Below are 19,637 nucleotides of genomic sequence, written 5' to 3'. Positions count from 1 at the left end.
CAGGGTTCGTGGTCCCTGGCCTCAGAGGTGGAGGGAGCTGGGGGGGCTGGGCTGAGGCTGCCTCTGGTGGACAAGTCCCCTGTGGCCTGCCGGCTGTGTGTCACCGGCTGCCAGGGGGCAGGGGGCTGTTGGGAGCCAATGAGGAAGGGGCAGAGGTACAGGACTGGTGGACAAGAGGTTTCACATGGCCCAGGCATGAGGGAGGTAGAGACACTGTACCCCTGCTTGATCTGATGAAGCTAAGAGGAAGCATCTTTACAATCTTTCTTGCGATGACAGAACTTTGAGCTAGAATGTGAGCGAAGAGAATGATACTTGTCAAGCACTGACTCTGTGCCAGGCATGAGGCACGGGTTGTCTTGTGTCATCCTCCCCTCTCTTTCTCTCCTTTTTTCATATGAGGAACTGGGGTTCAGAGAGGCAAAGGGGCTTGTCCAGGTCACACAGCTAGGGAGTAGAAGAAACAGGATTCGAACCCAGGCCTGAAGACAGAGCCCTCAATGTGGTATCGAATCAGGGCCTGGAAGGTTAGGAAGGAGGTCAGGCCCTGGTCCTGGGCAGACAAGATCTTTCCAGGTCCTCCTTTGCCTTTAGCAGAAGCCAAACCCACTGACTCGGGCCAGGGCCCCGGAGCTGTTTCCTGCAGACCATGCCCCGATTACCAGGCTTGGGGTTAATGACTACATTGCTCCCCCAATTAAAAGCAGAAAGGAAGAAGTTGCATTCAATCAAGCCCCTTTCTCCTTCTCCTGCAGAATCCTAATTTGTGGACATCGGTTTTAATTGTCTTCCCAGCAAGCCCAGCCCTGCTCAGGCCCTGGGGCAGGAGAACGAAATTGCTTCCTTCTCAAAAATCCATAATTATACCAGCCTCCCCAGAGACGGCTGTGAGGAGTTACCTGAGCAGGGCGGGGAGTGCTCAGGGCAGGAGGACGTCAAAGAGAAGAGATGGATTTTATGTCCCAAACTCAGCAGGGATGCTAACTGGAGATGGGCGGGGGGGGGGGGGGGGGGGGGGGGGGGGGGGGGGGGGGGGGGGGGGGTGGGGGTGGCTGGAGGGAAGGACATGGGGCAGGGGACAGGAAGAGGGGCCGCTGAAGCAAGGTCTAGAAGTTATGGGCTCCACTCTCAAGTGCTCTGGAACTGGGTTCAGATGCAGCTGCTTTCTCTGTGGCCTTGGGCAAATCCTTAACCTCTCTGGGCCTCAGCTTCCCCACCTGAACAATGGGGATAATAATGATCCCCCTGCCCCCACAGCATCGTGGTGGGGGCAAATGTCCGTGCACAGCTTCGCAGTGCCTGACACAAGTACTCTGTATTTCTTCGACGTTATTACTGTGCCATCAACATCCTCAAACTTAGTGCGGACCGCCTTCCAGTTTCCGGTGTTGATGGGGTATCCTTTCTCACAGACCTGGGACAGGGAGTAAGAACCTCTTGCTGGTTAGAGCTGCCTGCTTCTAGTGGAGGTGTGAGGAGCTGAGCTCCCCATCTCTGGAGGTGTGCAAGTGGGATGTAGAGGTGTGGAGCCTGGTGGCTGACCTTTTCCTGATAATTCAGACTAAATCCTGATGGGGGCTGACGGAGCCCCAGGGCTTGGTCCCAACTGCTGGTCAGACCCAGGTTCAAAACCCAGCTCTGTGTGAACTCGGACAAGTCCTATCTCCTTTTTGAGCCTCATTTTCCTCATCTGTCAAATGGGGATGAGCGGATTAGAGAGTCTTAGAGACAGTGCCTGCATAGTGCTAGGTGTGTAGTAGATGCTTCATAAATGGTATGGATTCTTTTTAAAAACAATGAGAAAGCTTCCTGGAGTTCCCTCCTCCTTGCCTTGGCTCACACCACTCCTTTGCTCCTTGCCTCTGCCTATCAGGATTCACCCATCTCAGGGCCTGGCTGACATGCTCCTCCTCCCCCAATTAGCAGTGACCCCTCCCCTTCCCAGTGCCCAGGACACTGCTCTTAGTACATCACTTTCTCCCTTAGATTGTCTGAGCTGGTGGGGTTCTCAGACCATCAGCACCAACCCCCATTGAACAGAGGAGCAAACCGAGGCTCAGAGAAGGGGAGAGATGCTCCCTAGACCACACGGCCTGTCGGTTGGCAGAAATAGGCTCAGTCCTCTATCCCTGCTTCCAACCCTGTGCCCCGAGTGCTCATTGGCATATGCTGCTTCTCCATCAGGGGCTCCTTGGAACAGGCCTGGGGACAGGGAGACTCGGGTTATGCCCTCAAATGCCTGGAACCTCATTCCCCACTTGTCTTGCAGACATGTCGCCCCTATTATCACTGATTTTGGAGACATCGGGATCCTGGGGGCCCTCCCCCATCCCAACTAAGCAGTTCCTGGCAGGATCTGAGGGGACCAGAGAGACCCTGGGACAAGAGTCCACTTTGGTGGGGGGAGGGAGCTGGTTTCTGCACACACAGATGACTCACCTGGCTTCATGAGTCCTTGCAGCCAGATTTCTATCCCGCCTCCTCCACAAAGCCCTTTCCCACTCTTGGCCCCAGACCATCTCCCCACCTGGGGCTGGGGTGGGTGGGCAGGGAGCACAGCACCTCCTTTGAGAAGTCTTCCCTGATTGCCTTAGGGGTGAAATGCCTCCTCTATGCTTTTTCCAAGTCTTTGCGCGCCCCAGCCTGCCCAACAGGACCCTATAAGGCTGACCATCTTAGACTTACTTTTTAAGAAAGACCTCTGCAACCAGACAGAGTTTAAATACCCTGGAAAGAACATGGCCATGGGTGTCAGACAGGCCTGGGTTCAAATCAAAACTCTGCTGTGTGGCCTTGGAAGGGTCATTGCCCTGCACTGGGCCTTGGCTGCCTCTCTTGAGCAATGGGGACGTGTGATGGGGAGGAAAGATTCACCTGCCAACACACGCCCTGCCCCTGTGACAGCTGAGCACTGGGAATGTGGCTTGTCGAAATTGAGATGTACTATAATCGTGTCCAATTCATGCTGGATTTCTAAGACTTAGAGCAAAAGCGAATGTAAAATATCTCATTAATCATTTCTATTACATGTCGAAATAACTTTTTTGATATCTTGGGTTAAATAAAATACATGATTAAAATTAATTTCATCTGTTTAAAAAAATTTCTTTTTAACTTTTTAAACGTGGCTACTAGAAAATGGCAATTTCTGCATGTGTCTGCAACCGTGGCTTACTTTCTGGGCTGTTGGACAGCGCCCTCTAGAGGACCATTACTGGGACGAGGGAGAGGACAGGTGCCCCCCGGGGTGAAGGGGTCGTCCCCCAAGTGTGTTTGAGCGTTAAAGGGCCTGGTCAAGGGCTCAGGGCCTGGCGCCTCACCTTGCTGTCCCCTGGCTGCTGTGTGATGCCAGGCCAGACCCCACCCCCTCTGAGCCTTTCTTGATACATCAGTAAAAAGAACCAGTGGGCCAGGATTGGGTTTTCAGTTTGGGGGTGCCTGTGGGCGGGGGAAGCTGAGCTAGGGTGGATGAAGGCCTGGCCCTTCTCCAAGTCCCCCGTTGGAGTTCCCACCCAAGGAAAGCCCATTTCTGCCCTTCCTGCCACCCAGGAGACCCTCCACATACCTGTTGGCCAGACATGCTTTCTCCACTCACACATCTCTAGGTGAGGAGAAGCGGGGGGGTGGAGTCATACAGGCCCGGGTTCCAGGGCCGGCTCTGGCCTTCCTAATCTGTCATCCTAGCAGCTCTGGACCCCTTTTCCCCAGGTGCAGGAGGAAAAATGGTGAGCACATTCTGATTCCTGTGGCTCAGTAGTTGCACCTGGAGAAGGTCACAGCTGTGTCCCTCTCACAGTCCCTTAGCCAACCAGGTCTCACAGTTGGCTGCTTTGGATCCAACTCTCCTCCTCCCCTCTTCACAAAGGCCACTGGGTCTGGATCAAGGCAAAATTCAGCTGTTCCAGGAGAAGGGGCCAAGCGTTCACTGTGATCCCCTCTCAGTCCCTCCTGATGGCTCAGAGCCTCCATAGCCCCCTGCAGTCCTGCCTGAGCTGGCAGGTTGGCATCGGGGAAGGTGAGGGGGGCTGGGCCTGGCCTAGGACCCTCAGGGTGGGGACCTGTTGGCTCTAGACCCTGCTCCACCACTGCCCAGTCTTATCTGTCCTTTCATTCACATGGCAAGTATTTACTGAGCACCTACTAGGTGCTAGGCAGTGTTCTAGGAGCTGGGGATATATCAGTGGATAAGACAGGCTTAGGGATACTCTCTCCTCCCAGGAGAGCAGACAATAAACACAAAACAAGCGTTTTCGCAGTGCTGTCTGGTACAGTAGCCATTATCTACAAGTGGCTATTTGTTTAACTTTAAATGAGTTAAAATGAAATTAAATTTAAAATCCAGTTCCTCATTCGCACTAGCCACACTTCAGGTGCTCAGTAGACATGTGTGGCTGGTGGTTTCTGGATTAGCTCAGATATAGAGCATTTTCCTCATTGCAGAAAGTTTGTCGGACGGCACCAATAATGTCTTAGAAGGGAACAGTGATTTGAAGCATGGGTTTGGGCGAGAGATGTAATGTACATGAGGTGGTTAGGGTACGCCTCCTTGAGGATGTGACGTCTGAGCAGAGTCCTGAAGCAGGGGAGGGTGGGAGCGATGTGGGAATCTGGGGTCTAGGGGAGAGTGTTCCAGCCAGAGGGAATACCAAGCAAAGGCAAAGGTCCTGAGGTAGGATCTCAACTGGAATGTTCAGAGAACAGCCAGGAGGCCATGGTGGCGGGAACAGAATAAGCAGAGGAAAAGCAGAAGCTGGCACCAGAGGGGACGGGCCCAAACATGGAAGGCCTTCCCTTTCATGGTAGACACTGTAGGAGAGTTTTGGAGAAAGAAGGAGTCGGGATCGGTTTATGTTTTGCAGAAATAACTCTCACTGACCAGTTGCAAATATATTGTCTGGAGGACAGGTGGCCATGGGGAGGCCAGCGAGGAGGCCACTGTGCTGCTCCAGGCGGGAGGTGGTGGCGCTGGCCCAGTACGGGGGTGGGGGCGGGATTCTGCAGACGTTCAGGAGGTGGCGTCCCCAGGGCTCCCTGCAGACTGAATGTGGGCTAGAAGGGAGGGTGAGGGGGGTCAAGGATGACTCTGTAGGTTGGGGCCTGGGCACCCAGCAGGCAAAAGCAGGCATGGGCCGGTTTTGTCTCTTGCCCAATGGGAATAAGGACAGTCCCAACTTTCAGATCGACTGAAGGCACCTCGCACCTCACTGGGCTTGTGTTCAGTAATTCAGCCATTCTCATTAAACAGGCTGTGTTTATGGGACAGCAGCCCGTCCTTGCCAGCCTCACTGAATGTGGGAAGCCTCCAGAAAGCACCCCATAAACCTTTAACCTCAGGGATTAGGGACCTCACAAACTTTCTCTTAGCCCGGTTCTTGGAGTCAAGTTCCTAGAGTCAAGCTCCACATGGAAACCCCACGTGTAGAGCAGAAAAAGCAGAAGCTTCCCGATGGAGGTCCTTGTCCATCCTGATGCTTCCAAAGCCCTCAGAATCCTGGAGAGGGGTGGGAGGCAAGTGGCCCCAGAGCAGGACCCCTACCTCCCAGCCCAGGGCTCCCTGTTCCTCCCGCCCCAAGCTGCTCGGGGATGGGGACATACAGGAGGGACCCTTGGGACTGGCTGGTGGCACATCTGCCCCTGGGGAGGATGGGCCCAGGGGTGGGAGCCCTGACGGACACACATTCCCCGGGTGACCTGCACGTTGCCAGGCATCTTTCCAGGGCAAGATAATCTCTCCTGAGAAGAGGAAAGAATTCTAATTACATCTCAGGACAATATTTGTTTGGAGAGAGGAGAGACAGAACATACGGCGGGGAGGGGTATGGGCCACATTAAATGGGGATTTGTTTTCTCGTTTACCTGGCGGTGTTGGGGGGGGAGGGGGCGGGGCTCCTGCTATGTCATTGGGTGGGGGGTAGGGGGGAAGTGCCTGCCCTGGAATTTTCCTGGGGAGCTGGGCCTTGTGGGGCACAGGAGGCAGATGTGACTCCCAGCACACCCTGGGGGCCCTCAGAGGATGGAGAATGTTCAATCTAGTCACAGAGTGCCTGCTAGGTGCAAGCGCTCCAGGTCTCTGTTCTCAAGGAGCTCGGTAGGCAGTGCATGCAGTGAACGGATATATGGTCTGATGGGAGGGGGGTGCCAGGACATCGGGATGAGGGGGGTCCTGGTCTGGGTGGTCAAGGACAAAAGGGGTCAAGTTAGAGCCCTGAGTGACTTGAAGGAGCCGGCTGGGCAAAGAGAGACCAAGGATAGAGCATTCTAGCTTTGGGCACAGTCAGGGCAAAAGTGAGGGGAAAACGAGGCATGCCCACAGGACAGAGAGGAGAGCACGGGGCAGTGGGCAGGCCCCGAACCTCAACCTGGTGGGCTTTATCCAGGGGCAGTGGGGAGTTAGAGCAGGTTCTGAGCAGGGGGTTCACCTGGTCTGACTTGGTTTTACAAAAATTGCGGCACTGGCTCCTGTGCCCTGGGGTTGAGAAGAATCTGGAAGGGAGACCAGTGGGGGTGACTAGAAAAATCTGGAAGAATTGATGAAAACCACAACCTCCTCCTAGGCCTCCTTGCTCCTGCCTTCCAACCCAGCCCTCCCCTGATCCCTCACTGCCCTGCGTGGGTCTCCCGTGGTGCCCACAGACTCCGGGATAGAGACCCAGCTCATGTGGGACCCTCAGGGCCCTGGACCTGCCCCGTTGTACCCATGTCTTGCCAGCTGCTGTCGCACAACCCTTGTCCGGCCTCGCTGAGCTCCTCCGGGGACCCCACATGAAGCCAGGCCATTCCCACTCCCACCAGGCTGCTCCCACCCTCTCCCTGACCCACCAGCCCAGCGCCATAGGCCCTACTGTTTCCTGAGCCCCAGCCACTCCTCACCCCCTTCTCTACACAGCCCTGTTCACAGAGACGCCCCACGACATGACGGCGCGGACGGGCGAGGACGTGGAGATGGCCTGCTCCTTCCGCGGCAGCGGCTCGCCCTCCTACTCGCTGGAGATCCAGTGGTGGTATGTGCGGAGCCACAGGGACTGGACGGACAAGCAGGCATGGGCCTCGAACCAGGTACAGCCCCTGGGGAGACCCCTGAGCGGGGCTGGGACCACCCTGGCCTCCAGGGTGCGGACGTTTTGCTGCGCTCTGAGCAGGAGGCAGAGCTAGGCTGAACACTCAGGGTGGCGGCAGCAAGGAGGGCCCTGCAGAGAGCACAGAGGCCCTCCCATCAGTGTACAGGTGGGGAAACTGAGGCCAAGGGTTCCGGGCAAGGCGGGCACCCCCATCACAGAACACGCCCTCCCTGGAGCGGACGCTATTGGTGCCGGGTGCACACGCCTGCCACCAATCCCACAACCGACCCCTAGCCCTGCTAGGCCACTCTGCCTCGGAGTCTTCCCTGGGTGACAGAGCCCTCCCGCCTGCAAGGCAGCCCAGCAGACTGACAGAGCTGGAGGCCGCATCCCCCAGCGGCCTCACCTGAAGCAGGGATGACGAGAGAGTTCCACATGCTCTCCCTCGGTGGGGGAGGGTGAAGGAGGCCGTGGGAATCCGTTCTGGCTGCCCACGGTGGTCCCGGCAGGATGACACGCACACTACTGACTTCCTCCCGCCCACTCCCCTCCTGATGTTCCCTGAGGTCCCCTCCTGGGGAGACTAGTTGCATTTGTCACAAGGTCTGCTTCTGGGGGAACCCAAACAAAGTCCCTTCCATTCTTACACGGGGGTAAATGCAAATAATGTACGAGCACGTGCCTATCTGCCCGCCCGTTCCCCTACGAGCACGTACATTCACACACCTGCACGCGCACACACAGGCATGCTCACAGATGCTTGCGTGTTCATGAAAGAGCCTCTAACATGTTCACAAAAACATATTAAAGATTTTATGTATGCCTGTCTTAGAGAGAGAGGGAGAGAGCACACAAGCAGGGGGAGCAGCAGGCAGAGGGAGAGGCAGGCTTCCCACCGAGCAGGAAGCCCGATGCGGGGCTCGATCCCAGGACCCTGAGACCATGACCTGAGCCGAAGGCAGAGGCTTAACCCACTGAGCCACCCAGGCGCCCCTCACAAATGCCTGTTAAACTCTGTCTTGCTCCTGGGGGTTGTTGACTCTCCAACACTCTCAGTCTGACTCACGGGGCTCAGAGGACTGGGCAGATTGGCGGGGGAGGGGTCAGAGGAAGCCCGGAGGCAGAGAGCCCGTGGGTTTTCTGCAGTTGACGGCATGGGTGGTCGGACTGCAGGGAGTAGTGAGTGTGCGGGCAGGACGCTGATGGGATTTGCCACAAACACACGATCACAGGTATGATACACCTAAGAACGAACATGTTCCCAGACAGAGACCCAAGTGTAGAGACAGACATTCCAACAGACTCAGAAGGCAGATTCACTCACCCCCACAGATCCGCACATATCTAAATGCACAGCACACGCAGCTTTACAGGGACCCTCTGCATCGTCCTTGGCTCAGACTCACCCCCCCCATGCCCACCCCGAGGTGACACAGAGCCAAGGCACGCCCAACTCCGGACCCCCGAGCATCGCTCGTCCTCCTCGCAGCTACAATCTTAGCTATTGTCCGTGTGCTCCCACCCCAGGATGCTAACGCCTTGTCTCTGCTCTCTCTGCCCCTCCTGCTCCCTCCTGACAGCTAAAAGCATCTCAGCAGGAAGACACAGGGAAGGACGCCACCAAAATAAGTGTGAGTTTTGGTAATGACTTCTTGCAAGGGCTCTAATGGAGGACACAGCTGTAATTTAAAAAAAAAAGGGGGGGGGTCCAGTTCAGCTGGGAGCTTGGGTGTGAGGATGGAGGAGAAGAAAAAGAAAGGGGGGAAAAACAGCTTCGTTCTGTTTTTTAAAAGATGCAGATTTTTCGGGTTCATTGAATGACAGGCACAAAAAATGACAGGGGGAGAGAAGACACATTCTCTCCTGTCAGGACCAAGGCTGTGGGTGGCCCAGATGCTTTGTGGCTCTGTCAGCAGCATTTTTAATTTGGGGAACCAACAGGGTCTAATGGGACCAAGCTGGCTTTTTTCGGCCCATCATGACTGACTGGTGTCATGCCACGGTCACTTGGGTCATGTGGCTCCCAGGACTGAGGTGGGACATGAGGCTCTCCTAGGGCTGAGAACTACAGCCGAAGGATTTTGGGATTGGCCAGGTCTTCTACATGGACTTGTTTTATCATTGCTACAACTCTGTAGGGAACAGCTAAGCATTCACCCATTTTACAGGTAGGGCAACTGAGGGCTCAAAGATTTGCTGGAGGCCATGATGTGTCTGAGCTACCTGTCTTCAGGGCTTGAGCTCCTTGTCCCTAGACTCTGCTGAGGCCTCATGTGGGGACCCAGGGGGCTCAGGGAGTGCCAGTTTTTGTGCAGGAGGACTGGATCGGTGCGTGGGGTATCAGGTCCGCCAGGTCGTTAGTAAGTCCACTAACAACATCAGAAATGCAGGTGTCCACAGGGGTATGAGTGAGTATGGGGCAGGGAGTGACCTCCAAATTCACTCTTCTCTGCTGATTCTTCCACAGTTTTTCAAGGGTTTGTGGGGGAGCTCCGGACCCCAAGGCCAGTGAGACACAGATGTTCAGAAGAGTCTTGCCCTAGAGCAAAAGTCACAGCGCAAAGACTGAGCCCCAGCAGGCAAAGGGGGTTCCATGCTGGGCAGTGAAGATGGGAGAACTGAGGCAGGGAGGCTCCTACAACCACCCAAACAGGAGGTGGGCAGATTAGAGAATGAGGGCCTTTACAGCAACGTTCGTTCGTGCAGTCTGCCCAAGGCCCTTCCCAGCTGGGGTCTGGAAATTCCAGCCACTTCCAGATTAGGGCAGCCGCAGCTCCCCCTACACCCCTGCCCCTTACCCTCTGCCAAGGGCACAGCCATAGGCAATACCCCCTTCCTTGCCCAGACACCCCAGGTTAAGCCTGGGTGGGTAGAGGTCTGTGTATACATTAACACACCTGCAGCTGTCTCCCCTGGGATTTTGTTTGGGGTTTAAGGAGTGTCTCAGGCAAAGGGAAGAATAATCTAATTGATTTAGAGGATTAGAATTCGAGGCTGCTAGGCCCCACGTGAGGGGAATGCGAAGATGCTAATTAGTTAAATAAAATAAATGTGCTCACGTGATTGTGCAATCACTCCCGACCCGCAGCCCCCACAATTCCTGCTCCAGCTGGGGCTCCGGGGGCCTGGGGAGGAAACTCACACACAGGCATCGGCTACCTCCTTGTCCAGACAGCGTCACACACATGGCAGTTCCTAAATACACAGACGTGGAGTCTGCCGACACCTGGAAACAGATGCACAGCCCGCTAGGCTAGAAGGTTCAGACTTTTCTCCATGGCCTTCAAGGCTCTGCTCAACTCGTTCTGCTCACCCACTGGGCTGTCTCATCTTGCTTGACCTAGCTCCCTCTCCCCTCCCAGCTCTGGCTGCTTTGCCACCATCCTATTCCTGCCCACCTCCTGGCCTTTGCACAGGCAGTTCCTCCACCCAGAAAACTGTCCCTTTCTCTTCCTTCAGAGCTCAGCTCAGGATGCCTCCCTTGACCCTGTGGCTCGGCCGGCATCCCATTTCCGTGCTGGCTGCATTTCTATCTGCAATCATCCATGTGTGAATTTGTTTTATATCCACCCCGTCACCCCCCGGACTCAGTGGGGCCAGGACTGGACCTGCCTAAGTAATTGTTACATTTCCAGAGCCTAGTACAGCATCTGGGACATAGTAGGTACCCAATAAATTACTGAATGACTGTCACGCACCCAGGCTAACAGTGGTATAAACCCAGACACAGATTTTGGTATGCAGACTTGCCAACACGCCATGCATCCGTACCTGTACACGTATGTATTAGGTGACTTGAAGGCACAGGTGGCTCATGGGAAGAGCCTAGAACCCAGGCCCTGTATCTATAGGATCCAGCTGAGCCAGGCAGGAATTTGGCCCGTAACTCTTTGTCTTCTAAAAGCCCTGATGGCGATGGACAGCTCCTGATTTTGAACTGTTGGGACCTACTTTGAAAATCACCATGGGAGCTGAGCACATGTCACGCACTAGCGAGGTGTCGTGGGTGCCGTGGGACCTCAGGCTCTGGGGGAGGAAATACCTTCCGCTTCCCAGAGCCTGGTGTAGGAGGGTTCTGTGGCCTGTTGGGGCTGCAGCGGTAACCCTGGGAAGGATCCGAGTCAGCAGTGCTGAGGACACAGTGGGGCCGGCACCTCGCATCCCTGGGCTGAGATCACCTTGTACCCTGGGAAGTCCTAGAGATTGGCTATGTGAATGACAGTGGTTACTAGAGTGAAAACTTCTTATGAAACTTCTATGTGTAAAGAGTATGTAAAGCCATGTTTGGCTGTCATGGAGAGCAGATCAGAAGGGACCATGGTGGCTTTAGGGAGACTGGGAGGAGGCTGGGATGATGACCAGATGGGAGAAGCTGGGACCCTAGTCGATGCAAGAGTGCTGAACTCTTGAGGGAAAGAGAGGGGCCCAGTGATGGTGAGAAGGAAGATCGCAGAATTCTGGATCAGACTGTGTCAGCGTGCACAAGGAGCAAGGGCAGAGATGACTTGGAAGGGTCTGGCTGGAGTGGGTGAGGCCTCCTGGGGTCCAGATTCAGAAGGACCCTGAGCTGGATTGTGATCACACGGTGTGGGGCAGGGAGGGCAGGTGGAAGTGTCTGGAAGCTGCTGACGGAGGCCTGGGAGTGGCAGAGATCAGAGCAGGTCCTGGCCTGGGGCAGGGACCATCCTTCCCTGTCTCTCGCAGTCTCAGCCATAAGGCCACATGTCAGAGAGGTCTGACCCCACGGACATACATCAGCATGACTCATTCCTCCTGGTCTGGTTCTGGAGAAAGACCCCAACCTTGAGGGCCCCGGGGTGCCCCTGCCATGCCCAGAAAGGCCCGGGTCCTGGATGAGCAGGGAGGAGGCTGGGCTTGGTCATGGCATGGACTCACCGTGTCTCTTTCAGCATAATTAGGTGCTTAATTACACGCTAAGGCCTGTCGATGCCTGTGCCCAGGTGATTATGATTTATAGCCAGACCTCGGTGCGGGGGTCTCCTCTCCTCCTGGCCTCTCCGGTCTCGCTGGACAGCTGGGCCATAGGGTTTTCCATGCAGTGTGTGAATGAGGAAATCCGAGAGGCTGCTCCTTCCCCATCCAAGAAGCTGGGGTAGGATGCCGGGGCCGCCCTCCCATAGGGTATGCCTCTGAGGATGGGCTGGGCTCCCCCAAGACAAGGAAGGCTGGGGAGCTGGGGAAGGAGGTAGGAGGGGGTGAAAGGTAGCCCTGTGGTTTACTGGTTATGAGAGGTGCCCCAGATATCTTTGTCCCCAGCTGGGTGGCCTTGGGCCCAGTACTTTACCTCTCTTGAGCCTCAGTTTCCTGACCCATACAAAGGGTATCCTGGCAGGGCCTGTAACACAGGGTGATTGCAGGACTAAAAAAGATGTATGAAGCTTTTAGCCCATTACCTCGCCGCGATCGAGGGCTCGGTAGACACTGGTTACCTGTGTTGCTGTTACTGCTGCTGTGGGTTTTTTCTTTGCCTTCTCGATGGTGCTTCAGGGGATAGACACCAGGGCCGGAGAAAGCCGTGTCTCATGCGTGACTCTTCCCGAAGTGCCGGTTCGGCATGGGGTCTGGCTATCTGTGAGTCCATGCAACGTTGCTGGGGTCTGGCTGGTTCCCAGCAATGACCCAGCACCCGGCACCCAGCTCAGAGCAGGTGTCTGCTGAATGTCCACCACATGCAGGAAGAACCCATCCGGGGAGCCTGGGTGCTGGTGTCTGGTCAGGGCCAGACCCAGCCTCCCAGCTCCCTCCCCGACTCCCTCCTCCCCTCTCCTGAAGGCCACCTTATCTGCTGGTGAGGGGGCTACAGGGTCCGGGTTGGGGGTGGGGCACAGACTGTCGGGGGAGGGCCTCTCCTGGGGTCTGGGGCGGGAGGGGTGGGCTGCGTCTGGTGCTCCCTCCCTAGCAGCGGCTTCTCCCAGTGCTTCACATTATTACTCCATTAGCGCCTTGTAGGGTTGACAAATGAAGGATAATTAATATCCGTGAGGGAAACAGATGTTGAGGTAATTCGCTCCCCGCTGTGCATTTGCAACAGCATCTCCTAACTCGCCTGAGAGCATGGCAGGGCCACGGGGCCTCCCTGTGCCCTTGGTCAGAGGTGATGGAATCAGCGGGGCCTGTGGCCTCCAGCTGGGCCAATCCCATGGCTGGGCAGGGGAGGCTGGTCCTCAGCCCCACACCAAGAGGGGCGGCTGGGGGAGCCTCCCACTGCTTCCTACTGGGAGCTCTGCCTGTGTCCCACCTCATGCCTCCTGCTCCCCCAGAAGCCCACATTTTTTCTGCTTTGTGGAAGTGATGGCCAGCTGGAGGGCTCAGACGGGCAGGCTCCTTGCTGCTGCCCACCTACTTTTCCTCTTCCCTTCTGGAGCCTGGGACATGCCCCCTCTGACCCTGCCAGCCTGGGTGACCATGGATGAACCGGTCGTACTATTTGGAGGCGTAGCGTGCATGGAGTCAGGCCTGGGTTTAGTTCCCAGCTCTGCCCTTCGCTGACTCACTGCCTGCAGGAAGCCCCTCTTCTTTTCCGAGACTTCATTTCCTCATCTGTAAAGTGGGTATAGTTGTGTGTACATGACCTCAAGTTAGAAAGCACGATATCTGGGTACCACTTCACATGGAGGAAGAAGGACCTAGAGGGAATCCACTCCTTCAGCAAATGTTGTCACTGTCATTTACAGGGCACAAGGCCCTGGAGGGTCACCGAGATGAACAAAATTGGTATCTTCCCTGCCTTCATGGTGTTTATAGTTTGGCCAGGGAGAGAAACAAAAAGCAAGTCGACAGCAAATGGTTCTCAAACTGTAATGACTGCTACGAAGAAGATAAACAGGGGGTTGTGATGGAGGGCTTCTTGGAGGAGGTGATGTTGAAAATGAACAGGAGTCAAGCAGGTGAAGAGAGGTGGGGAAGAGCACCGGGACAGAGAGACCAGCATGCGCACAGGCCATGAGGTCAGAAAGAGCTTGGCGTCTGGAGGAGTTGAAAGGAGGCCAGACGTCCAAACAGGTCGGTGAGATATTGTAAGTCGAGTGTGCATGTGCCCAGCACTGCGGATGCGAAGGCTGTCCTCTTTCGCATCCCAGCCTCTTCATGGCAAGGGTGACCTGCAGGGACCAACCCTCTGAGACCTGGGGCTTGCGGCAAGAATCCGACAGCTAGTTTTCTATGCCTGCCCCCCACTCAGGGGAGTAAGGGGCCAATAGGGCTCAGGGCTGGGGCTGTAGGGCTGACACCCACTCAGCTCCAGCCTGGGCCTGGAGAGCCTACAGTAATGCCAGGTGGGGAGGCAGGTGGTGAGGTCAGGGACACGGGGTTGGGGACTGATCTCCCCATTCTGTCTGGGCAGGGCATGGGCTGCAGGAGGCGGAGGAGGGGGGTCTCCTTTCAGTGGCAAATAAAAAGGGGCCAAGGAAGGATGGAAGCCTCTTCCCACCTTTCCTCTCCAGGCCCACCACCTCCCTTCCCACTTTCTAACTTCCTACGTTGAATTGTGGACTCACAGAAAGTTACAGTGATAGATCACAGAGTCCCCTGTGCCCTTCCCTGGGCTTCCCCAGCCAAGTATCTTATAAAAACAGCCAACTGTCTCTTCTTTTTTCATTGAAGAAAAAATTTAGCATTATAATCACCGCAGGTTTGTTCGTAAGAGCTCTGATCTGGAAACCACCCACACGTGCCCACCCAGGTGGCTGGATGAACAAATTGTGGGCTATTTCTCAGATGGAATATTACTCAGCAGTGAAAAAGCACAGAGCTTTAGGCAAACAACACGGAGCAGCCTCACTAATACTCCCTTTTGGGAAAGAAGCCACAAACAAGAGTTCAAGAACAGACCCAACTAGTCCGGAGTGTCAAAAGTCAGGGTGGGTGGGGTGTTGATGAGGAAGAGCCACAGGGTGGGCTCTAGAAGGTTCTGAGTGTCCCATGCTTTGCTCTGGGCAGCAGTCACACAGGTGTGCATGGATACAATTCCATCAAACTCTATGTTCTTTACTGCCTCCAAGGTATATTTCAATTTTAAAATAAAAATGTAAAAACCTAATCAAATAAATAAAGAAGCAAAGAGCCAAAGTACAAAGACAACTAGCACAGACACTCTTGCTCCCTGAGAACGGTGTGAAGTTATTAGCATGCTGATATGTTTGTGGTCAGCCTTCTTTTTTGTGTGTTTGAGGCAGTAGGACCTTTCGCACAAAGCTGAGACTTGACCCTGCCGTGTCCCGTGGCTCCCCGGCCCTCCCCCAGGCTCCAGCCCAGACTCAGCCCCTGTTCTGGGAACCCCGCATTGCCTCCAGTCTGTTTCCACACTTGCACACACATGTCTCCAAAGCCAGGACCGAGTGTGTTTATGCGTTTGTTTACAGAAACAGCCTGGCCCCTCAGGGGCTGTGCAGTGAGATCTTCTCCCTCCCTGCATGTCTGGGAGCCCAGCTCTAGCTTAGGCTTTTTAACTGTTGGGCAGTAGTTCATCCAATCAACCACCGCCTACTTATTCGTGCTGTTGATGGACACTGAAGTGGTTTCTGCTTTTTTTGCTATTTGACTCACTTTCCCGCAAGCCTCCCAGTGCCCTTGTGGGAGTGTCTCTGGGGCCCCCGAGCTACAAGTGGGCTTCCAGAACCAATGCTCTCCATCTTCCTAGCTGCTGCCTGATGGCCAGGTCATGGTCTCTCTCTCCTCTTCCCCAGGTGGTCAAGGTGGTGGGCAGCAACATCTCCCACAAATTACGTCTGTCAAGGGTGAAGCCTACGGACGAAGGCACCTACGAGTGCCGTGTCATCGACTTCAGTGATGGCAAGGCCCGGCACCACAAGGTCAAGGCCTACCTTCGGGTGCAGCCCGGAGAGAACTCGGTTCTTCACCTGCCGGAAGCCCCACCTGCCGCGCCCGCCCCGCCCCCCCCAAAGCCGGGCAAGGAGCTGCGGAAGCGTTCTGTGGAGGAGGAGGCCTGCAGCCTCTAGACTGATGCCTACCCGGCCACCCACCTGCCCCGCGCCCCTACCTACAGCTGTACAGAGTGCATGAGGAGCCGCTGGACCGCTGGGGACGGGACTGCCTGGGTCCAGCTGCCTCCCCATCCCCAAGACTGCCTGTGGCCACCACGTCGGCCCTCTGCCCACCACTCCCTCGCTCAGCATGTAAACCCTGCCCAACCCTTCCTTTTCAGACCCCTGCGGTGACCTGGCTCGGAGAAGGTGGCTCTGTGCGCCAAGGGGACAACCACCCCAAATGCTGGGGCAGGCACAATGCCGGGGCCAGGCTGCCTCTCTGTCACCAGCTTCCGTGGAGTCCAGTGTTTTGCTTTGCTTGCTTGTCCCCCATCCTGTCCCGAGCCGGGGCCTCCCAGCTTTCTTCTCCCTCCTTCCCCATCATCCTCTGCTTGAACCTGGGGGTGCGGATTATGGCCCCTCCCCGAATTTGGACTGGAATCTTCTGAGCAGAACTAGGGCCTCTACCCTGGCGAAGAACAGAGGCACAGAGCCCCCAGGAGAGCCTGGATCTCCTTGCCCATGGCCTGTGAACAGGGTCACTCACAGGCATCCTGGGAGGAGAGGGAGATACCCCACTGCCTCCTGGGTTGGGGGGTTCTTCATGTTCAACTTCCTTATACCTAAGCTCACTGTCCCACCATCTGCAGAGGTGGGGGAACCAGGATTCTGCCCCTTCACATGGCAAGTCCGAAGGAGGGCCTTTCCCCTCTGACCCAGTGGCCCTATGCAGAGATTTGCACCAGCAGGACCCCTTCAAGGGTCTTCGAGGCTCTCCCAGGAGCCCCCCTCTGCCAGCTCCCAATGTCCCAGCCCCCTCCTGGGGCCCATGCCACGCCCACCCAAGGGCCTGGGGCTGCTGGGAGCCCAAGGGCCCCCAATACCAATCCCCTTACAATTCTGATTAGGGGGACACCCACCCCCTGGTAATTTGTAAATATTTCTCTTGGGCCCACCACCCCCTGGGAACTGGCTCAAACCTCTGGCCGCCCCTCAGTGATGGAGTTGGGATGTGGGAGAGGCCGAGGGCTCTGCCCAGGGGTGTGTGGGTAACCTGTACACATGATCCAATCCGTGACTACCAGCCAACCTGAATAAAGCGGTTTCAAGAAACCTCTGGGCCGTGTCTTTCCTGGAGCAGTGTGGCGGGGGAGGGGCTGGCCTCACTCAGCAGCTTTTCACTCCTGCTCTTGGCGCCCCCCTGCACAGAACAGAGTTGGCTGGGCACAGAGAGAGGGCGAGGGGAAACCGGCCTTTGTCCAGCTACCGGGTTCTTGAATTATTCTGAGGTTTTGAGATACACACACAGAGGAGTGCATAAGACATGTTTACACTGTTTGTTCAATAAATACATTAGAGAGCAGATCAAGGTGAGCCTGCCACCTACGCAGCTCAGCACTCCAGAACAGAAGCCCCCAGCCCAGCCCGTGTGTCTCCCTGCTCACACCCACTCTCCTCCCTCTCAGAGAGGAATCACCACCCTGACTTCTATGGGAAGCACATTTTTCATGTCCTTTTTACAGCTTTACTACCTAAATGTACGTCATCTTTAGCAATAGAGTTGAGTTTTGTCTATCATTTAGACCTTTCTATGCATGAAGTCACAGCCCATCCATCCCTGTACTCACCACTCTGCTGGGGAGATCCATCCATGTTGCTGCGTGTCTGTAATTTGTCCATTTTTATGAGTGCATGTATATCCCACAACTTAACTTACTGATTCTTCCTACTGTTGACAAGAATGTGTGTTCCCATCTGCTCAGCAACACCGCCGAGGGCATTCTCGCCCATGTCTCCCAGTGTGTGCGACCATGAGATTCCGGGGTGTGTTTGTGGGGCAGGAGGGTGAGTTACGACCCATTAGGGATCCCATTTGCCCTCAACAGGTATCGCCAGCACCTTCTTATATTCGAGGAAACAGCATCAGAGAGCTTAAGTAGCTTGCTCAAGGTCACCCAGTTGTCGTACTCTGCTCTGCCAGATATGGACCGCTCCCCCATCCCTCCCCCACCCACCGAACCTCACTGCCTCTCCCATCATGCCCTGGGCTCGGATCCCCCTTGGCTCATCCCTGACAACAGTCCCAACCGCTATGGTTCTGCTGAGGATCTGCCTGAGGGCGTGTACTTCTGGGGCTCTCAGGTAAACCCCTCACACCCAGCTGATCCCTCCTTGGCACCTACAGGAACCATGAGCACCACCCACACTGTCCCTACACCCAGAGGGACATCCTCAGGACCTCCAGCAAGGCTCCTCATATCTCTGAGCCTCAGTTTCCTCTTCTGTAAAATGGGGAGGCTCCCAGGGAGATAGAAATCAAAATCCTGAGTTAACTCTTTGCACACACTAGGATGGCGAAAATCAAAGAGACAGATAATAACAAGCGTTGTCAAAGATGGGGCCAAACTGGGACCCTCATGCTCTCCTGATGGGATTATAACATGATGCAGCCACTTGGGAAAATAGTCTGGGTTTCTCAGAATGGTAAACAGAGAGTTACTGTATGACCCAGCAATTCCACTCCTGTGTACACACTCAAGACAGCTGAAAATCTATGTCCACACAAAAGCATGTGCATGAGTGCTCACAGCAGCCTTATGCATAATAGCCAAAAAGTGGAAACAACCCAGGTACCCATCAACTGAAGAGCAGGTGGGTAGAATGTGATGTCTCCAGACGCTGGAGTATTACTCGGCCATAAAGAGGACCACAGTCCTGACACACGTTACTCCACAGATGAACCGTGGAAACATTATTCAAAGAGCAAGCAGCTAGACACAAAAGGTCCCACAGTGTACGATGCCATTTATATGAACTGTCCAGAGTAGGAATAGGCAGACTGCTGGTTGCCAGGGCCAGGGGAGAGGAGAGTGGACGGTGATGGCTAATGGGTGGGTATGGGGTTCTTTTTGGGGTGACTGAAATACTCTAAAATTGATTGTGGTGATGGACGTACCACTCCGTGGAAATCCTAAAAACCACTGAATTGTACACTTTCCCTGGGTGAACTGGATAGGTGTGTGAATTATATCTCAGTAAATCTGTTGAGGGAAAGGAGGGTACTCCTATCTACAGCCCCGTGCCTGAGGGCCCCCACCAGGCGCATGGGAGGCCCCCAGGGGATTCTGGCTCCCATTAATATTGCTGTGACTTTTATATGGAAGCCAGAGCCAAGTTGTGCCCTCCCCGTCCAGCACAGGAAAGAAACATGAGTCCTGGGGCAGGGAAGTTCATATCAATCATAACTCATCCTGTTCTAGAATCCCAGGTAAACCTCTGCACACCCCCAGGTTAGTTGTAGGCCATGGTCCCCTTTGTGCTGCGTTGTAAGAATGGAGCAGTGGTGTGCTTGTTATAAATTCGGATGTCCCCAGCCCCCTCTTGGCCTTTAGATCTCTGCCCATGTCGGTAGCTAGTGCCCCCAGGTGGTTCTCATGATCCTGAGAGGCACCAGACCCCTGGCCAGGGACATCGTCCCCTACACTTGCTCCACTCCCATACTCTTGCATCTCTAGCCCCCAGCTCCCTTGGTCTCCAAGGCCCTGAATTCTGGCCCCAACCCCTCCCACACCCT

The 19,637-nt window shown here is 55.3% G+C and overlaps 1 protein-coding gene across 1 annotated transcript in view; it reads left to right on the top strand.

The window, feature by feature from the left end:
• The window catches only part of LOC111141676 (V-set and transmembrane domain containing 2 like), a 33,865-nt gene extending 16,696 nt beyond the window's left edge, over positions 1 to 17,169 (top strand). The window contains exons 2-4 of the mRNA XM_022494423.1: positions 6,887 to 7,056; positions 8,639 to 8,689; positions 15,764 to 17,169. Coding sequence (XP_022350131.1) covers positions 6,887 to 7,056; positions 8,639 to 8,689; positions 15,764 to 16,036 — 494 coding nt within the window. The 3' untranslated portion in view covers positions 16,037 to 17,169. The remainder of the gene's footprint in view (positions 1 to 6,886; positions 7,057 to 8,638; positions 8,690 to 15,763) is intronic.
• Positions 17,170 to 19,637: the final 2,468 nt, after the last annotated feature.

This window comes from Enhydra lutris, unplaced genomic scaffold (genome assembly GCF_002288905.1).
Source record: "Enhydra lutris kenyoni isolate GAN:26980312 unplaced genomic scaffold, ASM228890v2 scaffoldscaffold6, whole genome shotgun sequence".
Classification (NCBI taxonomy): domain Eukaryota; kingdom Metazoa; phylum Chordata; class Mammalia; order Carnivora; family Mustelidae; genus Enhydra; species Enhydra lutris.
Note: the sequence above shows the minus strand (reverse complement) of the source record. Positions and strands in the feature narration are given on the sequence as shown.